At 40.6% G+C, this 13810-nt stretch overlaps 1 protein-coding gene and 1 long non-coding RNA gene across 40 annotated transcripts in view; one reads left to right on the plus strand and one right to left on the minus strand.

Moving 5' to 3' along the window:
- CD55 (CD55 molecule (Cromer blood group)) overlaps positions 1-12833 on the minus strand; it is a 40131-nt gene extending 27298 nt beyond the window's left edge. For 19 of the 39 annotated variants that reach the window (XR_011532150.1, XR_011532147.1, XR_011532148.1 and 16 more), the window contains exons 1-6: positions 12628-12759; positions 11731-11916; positions 10129-10320; positions 9641-9740; positions 7995-8080; positions 3142-3330 (exon numbers count right to left, since the gene is read on the minus strand). Coding sequence is in view for 29 of the 39 variants with exons in the window: in XM_070591339.1 (XP_070447440.1) it covers positions 3142-3330; positions 7995-8080; positions 9641-9740; positions 10129-10320; positions 11731-11916; positions 12628-12751 (877 nt within the window). In the remaining 10 variants the exon portion in view is untranslated. Of the gene's footprint in view, positions 1-3141; positions 3331-7994; positions 8081-9640; positions 9741-10128; positions 10321-11730; positions 11917-12627 lie in introns of all 39 variants that reach the window. The other 20 variants (XR_011532151.1, XR_011532149.1, XR_011532153.1 and 17 more) reach the window with 5 other exon arrangements.
- The window catches only part of LOC139078949 (uncharacterized), a 69099-nt gene continuing 67973 nt past the window's right edge, over positions 12685-13810 (plus strand). Inside the window, exon 1 of the long non-coding RNA XR_011532157.1 lies at positions 12685-12858. This is a non-coding gene — a long non-coding RNA (uncharacterized lncRNA). The remainder of the gene's footprint in view (positions 12859-13810) is intronic.

A 13810-nucleotide genomic window follows, 5' to 3' on the forward strand; every position in this document is an offset into this window, starting at 1 on the left:
ATTCAAACCCCATCAGACATTGCATTTATTGTTTTGTAAAGTCAGCATTCATTTGCCCTTTGTTCTTCATTTCCTCTTGCATTTTCATGTTTTACTTGGGATTTTTTTTCATTCTACCTGAAGGATTTCCTTTAGTTTTTCATTCTGTGTAGATCTGGTCTGCTGGTAACAACTTCCTTTAGCTTTTGTATGAGACCATCTTTATTCTGCAGTTTTAAAGGATATAGTCATTGGGTATAGAATCCCAGGTGAACAGTAATTTTCTTGCAGTATTTTGAAGATTTCTTCCTATTGTCTTTTTGCTTCCACAATTTTTGTTGAGAAATCAGTGATCGGTTTTATTGTTACTCCTTTGAAGGTACTCTGTCCTTTTGTCTCAGTGCTTCTACCGTTGTTTTGAGTTTCCAGAGTTTTGCTAGGAGGCGCCTGGAAGCGTTTTGTTTTTATTCTGCTCAGAGTCCTGAGAGCTTGTGGAATCTGCTGACCGATGCACTTCTTCAGTTTGGGAAAATTCTCAGTCATTGTCTCTTTGAATGTTTCTTCTGCTCCTATTTATCTTTTTTTCTCTCTCTCCTCTTTTTCTAACATATGTTAGAACAGTTCGACATGTCTCAAAGGTCTCAAACTTCTCTATTTTACATTCTTGGTTCTCTTTTTGCTTCAGTTTGGACATTTTTCATTAACTCTTCTTCCAGTTCCTGATACTGCCTCCTGCTGTGTCCAAATCACTACCTATTGTGTTCTTAATTTCAAATATTATTTTCTCCCATTGTAGAATGTCTGTTTCACTCCATTTTTATAGATTCCGATCCTCTTGAAATTCTGTCTTTTCCTTTGATATCTTAAAGATATTAATCACTCATTTTAAAGTCCCTGTCTGCTAACACAATTATCTGGATCCTCTTTATCTGGTTTTGCTTTCCCCTGATTTGGTTATATTTCTTGCTTCTTACCGTGTCTAATAATTTTTTGTTGTTGTATGCCAGACACTGTATATAAAACGTTCAGATAATATTATCTTCCAAAAAGAGGGTCCCATTTTCTGATGGGTAGATTGGTTTGCGATGATCACACCCTCAGCCTATCAGAGACTGAGTGGGGTTATATTCTTAGCAAGACAGTTTACCTCTGCTCTTGCCTCTGCTCCTTGAGAGGGGCCTTTCTGGGCTTTTGATTGACAGTCTGGTGGATCCTTGTTTCCTCAGCCCTGAGAGATTGCAGGAGATCTAGAAAATCCCCCAGCCCAGCAATCTAACTTCCTTTCTCACAGAGTTTCGAAATGGGCACAAACGTCTTAAGGAGGAGACTGGACATATGCCTGATATGAGCCTGTTCCTCCGATGGGTATTTGTTACCCCAATACCACAAAAGTTCAGACAGATTTCATTTTGTCCTTCCGAAGATTTGGGTCTAACTCCTCAGTCTCACAAGCAGTCCCAGAAATCAGCAAACGGCCCTTGGGAAAAGCTAGGTCTGCACTGGGACCCCGATTTTCACTGTATTATCCTACACAACCATTAAAAGCTTTGCTAGTTTCTCTCTTTGCTGGGAGTGGTCTTTTATCTGGGTCAAGATTGATCCTCAGCCCAGGCGTGCCTCAGAATCATTTCCCTTCACTCCTCACCCCCAGGAATTTTAGTTCATTTTGTCCTAGTCGTTCCTACAGCTGTATCTTATGTTTTTAAAAACATGATTTTTAAAAAAGTCTACCCAGGTTTTGTAGTTATTGTAATAGCAGCATTGGCCTGCCATGAGCTACTTGGGCACTACCACAGAGTTGTAAGTTCTAAATAAGTGATGATTTAATAAAACAGGGGAAAATAAATATGAAGTGGATCAAACGGTCAAATTAAAAAAAATAAACACATAGCAAAGTTCACTCATAATTACATGAATTCAAACAATAAACGCATACACCTTTGATACAGTAATTACACTGCAAGGACTTTATTGTACATAACGTGCTTGCACACATGTGCAACGAACAAACGTATAATAATATTTGTTGTAGCTTCTTTTGTAATAATAATTTAAAAAAGAAAAAAACCTAGAACCAAAATCGAAATTCCCTTCAATAGGAGACTGGTTAAATAAATGATATATCCATACAACTGATATGGTTTAAAAAAGAAATATGTGTGTGCCTGTCTATTTATTTTCTATAATAAAACTCAAAAATTTGTAAACAATGGTTACTTCTGGGAGTAGGAGTAGGGATAGAGAGGAGATTTTTACTCCTAATTTTATACTCACCTGCCTGGTTTTAATATTATCTCACTATGTTTACATATACCACTTATAATAAAAGAACTATTTTTAACAAGCAAGGACACTCAAAAATTCAAGCTAATAGAATTTCAAGTATAATTCTAAAGGTAGCATGTGCTTGAGGTCTATTGGCATTCAAATTAGACACTGCTTACACAAATGCCATCTACTGGTACTGTGCAATGTTATAATCCAGCTTCACTGGTCTTCTATCTCTTCAAAACTATATTTAAAAAGGAGTTCTAAAGATTCTGAGAGTACGGCCTAGGTATGAAAAGGCACTGGGGAAAAAAAGTGTCTAGAAGGATGAAGAGAGAACAGTCAATAAGAGAAATTCTGCAGGTGGGAAATAAATGAAGGTAATTCAATGAAGTCAACAGCTGCAGGCAAGAGTTTCTCTCAGTTGTCACATGTATGATCACTATCTAGACCCCTCAGTTCAACCTAAGATTCCCTCCCAATTGTACAAAATGAACCACTTTGTATACCCTTTGTATAAACAAAGAGATATCTACGGTAACTTATTGAAAGTAACATGGTAAGAAACAACAAAGTTAAGCCAATTCACTAAAATCATGAGACATATGTATGTATATATACGTGCATATGTGTATATATATTCTATGTGTTATGTATGTGTATTTATTTATTTACATATGACCACATGTTCTCACATCAAGGGTTCTTCCCTTTTTTGGAAGTCATAGGCCCCTCTGAGAATTTGATGAAAAATTGTGCCCTCCAGAAAAATGTAAATATGCATATGTACAATATGTTACATTCATTTCTCAGGGAGTTCACAGATTCCCTGAAGCCCATATATAGACCTAAGGATAAGAATACAACAAAAACACAACAATGCAAACTGATTACCTTTGCATTCAGGTGGCGGGCCACTCCATTCCCCTTGGCCATCTTTTACAGTGCAATGAATAGAGTTGCCTCCGACCAGGGTGAATCCTTTCTCACATTTATATGTTATAGACTGTCTATATATGTAAGTGTCATGTTGCTCTAGAATAATTCCATTGGCAATTGCTGGTGGGCTTGGACATGCAATTTCTTGAAAAAAAGAAAAATCCAACATATTTTAAATTAATAAAACTGGCAAGGTATCTTTTGTAAAATATTTAAAGATTTTATTTATAAGAGTCAAAATCAACCATTTTTCTAAATTCAACATTATCAACAAGAGATGCTTATAAATACCTGTTAAGTAATGGGTAGTATATTTGAAGCTTTGGATACAAATGTTCTAAAACATGAATTCCAACTTTGAGACCAATTAATAAAAATAATGAGACGTAGAACATATATGGAAAATAAAAACTACAAGAAAGTTTGCACATGTTACATATCAAACTGCTGCTAGAAAAAGTTAAGCGCTGCAGGAGTTCAGAGGTGAAAGCACAGGTGAGACTTTAGGGAATAAGTGGAACTTGAGTTTAAACCAAAGAGGTACCTTTCTAAGACAAAGCAGAGAAGAAGGCTTTTTTTTTTGAGGAAGATTAGCCCTGAGCTAACTGCTGCCAATCCTCCCCTTTTTGCTGAGGAAGACTGGCCCTGAGCTCACATCCGTGCCCATCTTCCTCTACTTTATATGTGGGACGCCTACCACAGCATGGCTTGCCAAGTGGTGTCATGTCTGCACCCGGGATCCGAACCGGTGAAGCCCGGGCCGCCGTGAAGCTGAACGTGTGAACTTCACTGCTGCACTACCAGGCCGGCCTCAGAGAGGAGGGCTTTGCTCTTCATTCCAGGGGAAATAATGCCAAATGAAAGGAGTTGCGAATTCAAGTGGCATACTTGAGAAATAGGAATGGATCATTTTGGATAAAGCAAAAGATCTTAAATGTTAGGATTCCATTTTGACTTTTAGGACAAAACTTTTTAAGCTTGTATTGACTCACAGCCTTTTATTTAAAGTAAATCTTACTGAGCAGCTGAATTTGTAAAACAAATACAAGCAGAGTTACTCTAGTTATAAATAAAGGCTTCTCCCCGGCAATCTCCTTGAAAAAAAAATGCAATGGTTCCACATTCTCCAGAGCCATGAAGTTGTTTTCTTTTTCTTTAGCAGGAAAGCAATGTGATCACACGTGTACATCAAATTATACTACATCAAATGCCCTTAAGCACCTCGAGAATACTAGCAAATTTATAAATTACTTTTAGGCCATTGATCAAAGCAAGGAGCGAGGACAAGCTAATCTGATTTACAGCGGGCCAGGAGGTGTGATGACTGCACACATCACCATCACTGCAGTTTAAACATTTTCTGGGCACCTAATACATACCTGGCATTGTTCTATGAACGGAAGTGCCAAACCGAATGACATCTAGTCCCTGTATCTTAAAACATAGTGGGCAAAGACATTGAAAGAGATAATTTCAATACAAAATGGTGAGGGTTATCATAGAAGCATGCACAGTAGTGTGGAAAGAGAGAAGAAACACAGTTAACCAGACTGGGAGGTCAAGGAAAGCTTGTAGAAGGACTACCAGAGCAGACCCTTAAAAAAGAAAAAAAAAAAAATAACCAAGCAAAGAAGGATCTGAAGAACATTCCAGGCAGAGGTAGTAGCATAAGAAATGATGAGGGGGCATGAAGAAGCATAAGATACATGGAAAACTGCAGTGGTTTGCATGGGTAGAGCACAAAGTATGAAGGCAAGACCCCAGGATGGAGAAGCAGGCAGACCACGGGAAGCCTTGTATGCTATACTAAGGAGTTCGGACTTTGTAAGTGATGAGACACTAACAAGCTTTAAGAAGGAAAGAGACAAGTCACATTCATGTTTCAGATGGATCACACAGGGTAGAGTATGGATGAAACATTAATGAAGTCCAAGAATGGAGGCTGGAGGCCATTGCAATCATTATCATCTTTGAACTCAAGCAAGTGGGACTCCTGCCCTAGCTCTCACACTTTAAATGGTCTGCTCCGGCCCTCCTCTGGCTGTGGGGTCTCTGCAGGGCTCAGGGGATACACTCAATGAGAACTCCTTCCCCATCCCATTCTAAATCATGCTCCAGGAACTGGCACACAGAATTCCTTGTGCCAATACCCCTTTCAGAGCCTCAGAGGGTTCCTTCTCCTGGTCCATATTCTTGAGGAAGGATTATGCTGCTGATGTGCAAACCTCAAGCCCAAAGTTCAGTGGAGTGGGGATAAGGGTCACAGGAGACACAACTTCGGTGTGTAGGCCAAGTTGTCCATTTACATGCATCACAGACCCTTCCCAGTGTAAGAAGGGTGTGTCTATTTGAGAAAGGCTGGGTCTTAGGCGAGGGACCTCCATTTATACTCTTGCCCTGCGCCCTGAAAATGTTATGGATGGCCTTTATTACAAGAGTTCTGAGAAGGGATAATAAACTATATTAGAAGTAATACAGAGATAGAAGGTAAAACACAGCTTTGAGAAATATATTAAGCAGGCAAAGCAAATGAATTAGTGACTAGAAGTGAGAGGTTAAGATAATGAGAGGGGGGCTGGCCCTGTGGCTGGCTGGTCAAGTTCAAGTGTTCCACTTTGGCAGCCCCAGGTTCACCTGTTCGGATCCTGGGCACAGACCCACATATCACTCATCAAGTCATGCTGTGGCGGCGTCCCATATAGAAGAACTAGAATGACCTACAACTAGGATATACAACTATGTACTGAGGCTTTGGGGAGAAAAAAAAAAAAAGGAAGATTGGCAACAGATGTTAGCTCAGGGCCAATCTTCCTCACACAAAAAAAAGAAAAATAAAACACTGTCAGAGAGATGGGGAGACAGATCCTTCTGACATTGAGGCTTCATTCATTCTGCAAACCGTTATCTCTGTATCCACATCCACATGTGGACATCAGTGCAGTCTTGAGTGTCTAGAAGTCAGGGCTGAGTACTTGAGGTGAAACAGCCTCATTGTTTAAGAATTTATACTTTCCACTGGATCTTTTTGGTATTGTCAAAACAGAACAGAAAGTTATGTGGAAAATCAAAGCTAGAGCCTAAAAGAAGGAAGGCTTTGCAGGGAGAGTTGAGGACACTGGGGGTGCTTAGCGAGAAGGGCTCTTCTCTGCAGGCTACAGACGTCAGTGGTTGCTGAATTGGAGAGACGGATGAAACAGTCACAGAGGAAAATACAAACATCAGGATGTTCACCATGGAATTCAAGTCCCCAGACAGGAAGCAGAACTGTGGCCTAGCCATGGGCAAGCTTGAAGAGAAAGTCGGTTTGCAGTGCAAAAGCTCTTCCATGCTGGAATATGTGCTTAGTGTCCACACTGCTGTGGAAATCATAACAGCAGTTGCTTGTGACGTTATTGGCCTCAAACTGGGAGACCGCTTGTCTAGACTTTGTGACGTTACCTGTGTTAGAAAGATATGGTCCACCTCCTCCTTGCTTTCCATATTTACTTTAGCATCATTTACAACATCCCTTACTGTATGGTGGAAATGGGAGAGGTGGTGGTGAGTAGTAATGATGAAAATTTCAAAGTAGCAATAATGAGAAAAAAGGAGAAGTAGTAGATATAGGAGGGTGGGATGCAAGGTGGGTGTAATAGGAGTAAGTAAGTTGGCAAGGCTTCACTTTTTCTGTCTTCATATCAGTTGAGCCCACACATTCCCTCCCACAGGGTATCAATTAATTTGCTGCTATTCATAGCATTTTTAGGGCCAATGTTTTTAGAAGAGGGTGGCCAAGACCTTCTTTCTACCCCATCTTAGTTTGAAAGCTCCACTGAAACCTGTCCATCATGGGTGACCCTGCTGGTTTTTGAAATACCGGCGGCATAGCTTTCAGCCTCACAGCAACACACAGCCACCACAGTATGACAACGAACAGATGGGTGGTGTGGTTCCCTGACTGGGAAACAAACCCAGGCCACGGCAGCGAGGGCACTGAACCTTAACCACTAGATCACCAGGGCTGACTAAATGCTTGATACATTACACTAAATCTACTCTAGTTTCCTGCTCCTATTAACACCAAAAGCTTGAACGTAGCCGTAATTTTAACAAAGATGGGAGAAAAAAAGCTTACATTTAAAAATGTTGCATATATTTTACTCCTCTCAGTTTTCAAGAGACATGTCTCTAACAGACATCAATTTGACTTGATATATCCATTTATGATATTCTTTCTGTGCCCTGTCTCCCCTTGAGAACATAAGACTCTCAAGTGCAGAGACCATGTTTCTTCTTTATTGTATAACCTTATTTCTCTGATAAAAAATAGATCAGACTTTAGAACACGTCTAGATAATTAGCTCAGCTAATAATCCTAAAAGAGGCATGTAGGCAACACCGGGTCTTAGAAAAATGATGGGTCTGAAGTCAAGACATCAGGGTTCAATGCCTTCTCTTGCCACTTATTTTGAGATATAAGGTCAAATAATATAGACTCTCTGATCAATAGTATTTCAATACATAAAATTAAAAATTATGGGGGGAAAGAAATACCATATCTATTTTACTTGACTGTTAGAAAGAATGGTAAGATAATAAATGACCAAGCACAATCTAAACCTTAGTTTGTTTTTAATCCTTTATCTCCACAGCTAATAAATTAAGGAGCGTTACTAGAAAAGGTCTGTAAAGTAGCTAAGACTCTCACACTTTGGAAGGTGAGGGTACTACAAATATACACTGTGGATAACTCTTAATGAGCAGAAAGCAACTAATTGTTGATTGTGAGCCCCACAATCTGAGCGCTTGGATTCTCTTCAAAGTCTTACCTTTGCATTCTGGCAATGGATCAGTCCACTTAACATTCTCACCTTCAAGAGAACAGTAACTAAAAGATGAACCAACTAACGTGTACCTAAAGCAATGAGCGGAGAAAAAGAGGTCTGTTTCATTTACACATATTTGACTTCTCTTAAATTCTCTAGACTATCATCTTAAAATATTTACTACATGGGTTGGCCCCATGGCCGAGTGGTTAAGTGAGCGTGCTCTTGCTTCGGCGGCCCGGGTTCACCAGCTTAGATGCTGGACGTGGACCTACACACTGCTCATCAAGCCATGCTGTGGCTGCACCCCACCTAGAGGAGCTAGGGTGACTTACAACTAGGATATACAACTATGTACTGGGGCTTTGGAGAGAAAAAAAGACAAAAAAAAGTTTACTACACCAGTAGATGCAGACAAAACCATAGTTGATCAAAGTTCATATGGCAGTTGAAAGGAAAAGAAAAAACCCTAAATTTAAAAAGGTGACCTCCAAAGGATAAAAAACGTATAAGACACGCAAAACGTTTTTTTTATTTTAGTGTGGCACCTGTTAGAAAATGTTCAAGCGTTTTAAAACATTTTAAAATGATATAGATGCTTGAATATTTTATATTTCTGAGTTCTAAAAGATCAACACGGGCTTCATAGTATAATAAAATGTACACATATTTAAAGGGTTCAAAGTACTCCCAGATTCAATATTAATGATATTAATGATCCAAACATCTGTATTTAGTACAGGAGATGAGTGAGACTGACATTTTTACTTTCTAAAGAACAGGGACTCACAGAGTAAAATATCATAATTCAATTTGCAGATGTTAAATGAGAAAATGAATATAAAGTTTTCAGCAGTGTCTAAGACACTGATGATACTCAGTGAGTGAGTTCCTTTTCCCTACATAGAGAATTTACAAAAGACCTTATGTCAGAATGATATTTTCACATTAGGAATAAATATTTTTTGTTGTTGGATTGTTTCTTTTTTTGTGTGAGGAAGACTGGTCCTGAGCTAACATTTGTTGCCAATCTTCCTCTTTTTGCTTGAGGAAGACTGTCGCTGAGTTAACATCTGTGCCAATCTTCCTCTATTTTATGTGAGATGCCGCCACAGTGTGGCTTGATTAGTGGTGCTAGGTCCATGCCTGGGATCTGAATCTGCAGACCCTAAGCTGCCAAAGTGGAGCATGCGAACCTAACCACTACACTATTGGGCCAGCCCCTAGGGATAAATGTTTTTAACCCATGATATTTTATAACAGGTTGTTTGCATACAGAAAAAGCCATAGGCAAATTCACTATTGAGGTAAATTGAACATTGGTTTCATATTTAACACTTGAAGAATTTCAGCAAGTTGTCATCAAACTATCACAATTTTTTTCTTTTACTAATCACATTTGTTATAATGAGTCACATATGTACTAAAATCTAACAAATGAGAGCATTTGATGTTATCAGAAATCTTCCTTTCTTGCCCCATTTTACTAAATTTAACTGTGATGAGCTCATGATGAAGAATCTTTGAACAGAGGGGCTGTTTTATTGCTCCTAACTTATAAAACACCAGTCACAAATCTAAAAACTTCCATGTTAAATCCTAATTTGTCTTTTCATTTGTTAGTGAGTGTTTAATATGCCAAAACTTACCCTGTGTTACATGAGAAAGAGATAGCTGCACCAAATAATATGTCTGTTTGTATTTTGACATGACCATTTGGTATTTCTCCAGGAGTGGGACATGCTTTTTCTAGAAGAGAATACAAATTGATTTTTTTCATTAAATTATCAGGCACATCTATGCAAATTCATCATCTTAACCACCGATATTTCTTATCCTTAGACTTTTTTTAATCTGGTGTCTTCATTTTATAAGTTTCAAAAAAGCAACATATTTAGAATATATACTATTTCATTCTGGGTAAGCTTAAACTAATTCAATGTGAAATCTGTGAGTAAATGCATATTCCTATCTCATAAACATTTAGTTTGCCTAATTTAAAATAACATGACTCTAATGATTCTTTTAAGAATCATCTTAAATAATAATGTGGACACATAGACTTCCAGCATGAATGAAGAAATACTATTTCCCCAAACACCATATGATTAAGAGTACTCTTTAAAACTATACTCACTTTTGCAAAATTCATCTGGTTTGGACCACGTAAAATTCTGAAGGCAAGTTAGTGTTCCTGATAGAGAACGGTCCCTTCTGTAGCCCATTCGGCACTCATATTCCACAGTGGAACCCGCTGGGAAATAATTCTGGTTGCGATAAGGGTTTTGGAGAGATGCAAAAGGCAGCCTGGGTGGAACATCACAGCTACCTAAAGATGTTAGCAAAAGCAACAACAACAAAAAGCAATATCACTTTATTTTATAATTTCTGTTTAAATATCTGGTTCTTCCATCATCCCTTTTTCTGTACTTCTTTGCACATATTTAGTATTTAACTGTATTAATATCACTCTGGCACTTACACCATAGCAAGCATATTCACATATATACTTTCATTTCCTAACTATCAGAGGCCTGTGAAGCAGATTTGCTACATAGACCTCACTATGCCCACAATTCAGAAAATACAACCCATTTAAGTTGCCTGGCACGATTTTAGCACTGACTCAATAAATTCCAGCTCCCTTACCCCGCCCCATGTAGCACAGGGGTGGATGAGAACTGATATTTCCAGACCCCTGGCTACTGTCCTGGACAACAGTAATAGCTAATATTTTTTGAATGCTTCTAACTGTTCTACATACATACACTCATTTAACCCCCACAACCACCCATGGGGACAACGATCAGATGAGCCACCAGTGTACATAGAAGTATTTACAAATTAAAAAAACATCTGGGCCAATGTGAATTTATAGAGGCATGGTATAGTGGAAGGGGTACTGGACTTCTGGCCAAAAGACTCAGGTTTGAACCCTGGCTCTCCTGAATAAGAGCTGCTGATCTCAAGGAAGTTACTGAACTTCTGGGGGCCTGTTCCCTCAACTGTAAAGTGAGGATAAGAGTCCCTACTCACCTCATGGAGTTGTCTGGAGGATTAGATAAAGTAATACATGCAGAAGAGTTATAAACTCTAAAACATGATACACATGCAAAGGCTTATGTACTTCAACCTACTGCCTTCTATCATGGAGAGATAAAAACAAGTTAAAACCAATTTCCTCCCTGGTTTCAAAAAGTACTTGTGACAGTTTCTATATTTACTGGAGCTTCCATTGCTCCAAGTTGTTCAAAGGCGGGAATCAAGTCTTATCTTTATCTCTACTTGTATATGTGAAAGCTAATAGAGGGCTATGCCTATAAAGATTGATTTTGAGGCAAATATGGAGAACTTCTTAAAATGCCACCACAGAGTTCAATTGGTAAGCCCTACTCTACAAAATGAAATTTAAGAAAACAGAGCACCTGAGTTATGCGTCTCATAAACATATTCATACATAATTTACTCCCTAAGCAGTACCTATTGTTTATTTTCTCTATTAGTTCAGGAGGTACAGTATTAGGGAAGAAAAAAAAACACCTGTTAATGAAGAAGCAGGACCTATTCTTGGAAGTAATGCCGTCAATTAACTGGAGTATGAAGTGCCAACAGGCATACTCTGGGGTTTAATAATGCTAGAAAACTATCAATTACGAGTCACTCCGAAGACGTTTAAAATTAAACGTAACAAGGTACATTCCATTCCCATAACTTTTCTAAAAAGAAACGAAGAACTTACGATTACAAAATTCTGCAACCTCTGACCATTTATCGTTCTCAAGACAGACCACTGAGTCTGGCTTGCCAGGAACTTTTACAAAGCCTTCATCACATTTGTATGTCACTGTGGTTTGTTTAGGAAAACTTGTAAGCTCTCCCAAAGTTGGTTGGGCATTAGGCACATCTGGGGGATGGCTGCAGTCACCTAGGGAGGAAAAAACAGAACTGAAGGAAATACCACTTCGCTATATATAGCAACATTTCTTTCCCAAGAAGAGTGAGGGAAGCAGCAATGGCTTCTGAAGCGCAGGTAACATTTTCCATCCAGTGCCGAACTGACGCACCAAGAACTTGCTAGGCTTCCTGACTTGTCAATTAATTCACGACTAAAATGAGTCGAGAATAAACCCCTCCCCTTCATTATTAAAAGGAAAAAGTGGTTTAGAATTTATCTGCACATAGATACTGTTGCTAGGCACGCACTAAAGACAGACGCCCCTTGTAACGTTACATCTGGAGGAGACAAAGTGCAAATTTGGACCGCCATGCGCTGCACACGACTGGACTTTGTTTAGAGTGGTCAGCTATTTGGCCTCCCATCCTTAAGGAAATTTTGAGAGTTTGAGAATTCACTCTCTTCGAGCCCTGCCTTTCGGCTTGCCGGTGTTTGGCTGCTCCGCAAACTCAGTCTGTGCTTTCTCAACCCTCCACGCCTCACTCCTAAAGCTACGCGAGCTGGGGTCCTGCACATCAAGACCCCTAACTGCAGATTAGGCGCGAAGATGCACTTCCTCTTAAAGACAGAGGATTACGGGAACAATGACCGATGCCCACATTTCTCACCTCCCCGGGTCCCCAGACTTCTCGGTTGTCACGGAGACGGACCCAGCCCCTCCCACACAGCCTAAGGGTTTACCTAGCCGGGCTGGGTCCCTCGACCCCCACTCACCCCGCGCAGCCGGCGGACACAGCAGCAGCAGCACGGGCAGCCAGCCAAGGAGGCGCAGCACTGTGGGGGCGCTCCGCCGCGCGGGACTCATGGCGCGCGGGGAGAGGGACCTGGCGCCGGGACTCCGCGGCCTCCTCCACACTAAGACCTGGCGGGCTCGAGCAAGGAGCTGTAAGTAGAGCAGCGCCTAGCTCACAAGTGAGTTAAATTAGCGCCTTGGGCGGGGCCAGGGCTCTGAATCACCAAAGGGTGCGGCGAAGAGAGGGGTGGAGAAGTTTTTTGCTCGCGCCAGGTGCAGGGCGGGGTAAGGGCGGGGGTTCTAGTGTCACTGGTCTCGGGGGACCCTAAATTAGGAAAGAGGGGTCCTGGGCGGGGAGAGGAATTCTGTGGCTCAGGATGCTGGGACTTCTTCTTTCTGTTTGCTAGGGTGGGTCCTGCGATGAGCAGTCATCTGGAACTGTAAGTGTGTGCTGAGTAAACAAAAAATTGAGGGGAACGGAGGAGAGAGGAGAGGTTCAAGCGGCTTTGCTCCCTGGGAATCTGTATTAGTTTAAGTGGAAATTAAGCGTGCTTGAGTGCTGGAAAGCTGAGCCATAGGGGCAGTGGATTCCCAGATAGCGCTTGGAAGCTGAGAAATAGTGCCCACCCAGGGACCTGGTGCCTTCAACCTGGAGTTACGTCAAATGCCAACAAGAGGATGGGAAAAAAACGACGGAGTGTGTTGTCTCGTAGGACACTCCGTAATCTGACATCAGCAAGTGGGAAATGACCCAGGAAAACAGGTCGAGCAACACAGCAGGCGTGGTCTTTGCTTATACCATGTTTGGGTGGGAGTCACTCTTGTCAGGGTTCCTCCTATTTACCAAAGACACCATGACTTCCACTGTGGGATTATTCTAGTCTGACTGCAGAGAGAAATTCACCACCCACGGACTGTGCGTGTGTGTTGGGCGGGGAGAAAGATGACAAAAGTAACAACCAGATGCTAAATAATAGGGTGGTGGATTTGAAGAGGAAAGTCTGGTAGAAGACCTTCAGTATACGCCGTGGTTTGCGAGGCTGGCTACACGTTAGAATTACATGGGGAGCTTTTTAAAAGTCCAGGTGCTCAAACCACACCTCAGACAAGTTAAATGAAAATCTCTGGGGA

Source organism: Equus przewalskii, chromosome 23 (assembly GCF_037783145.1).
Source record: "Equus przewalskii isolate Varuska chromosome 23, EquPr2, whole genome shotgun sequence".
NCBI lineage: Eukaryota > Metazoa > Chordata > Mammalia > Perissodactyla > Equidae > Equus > Equus przewalskii.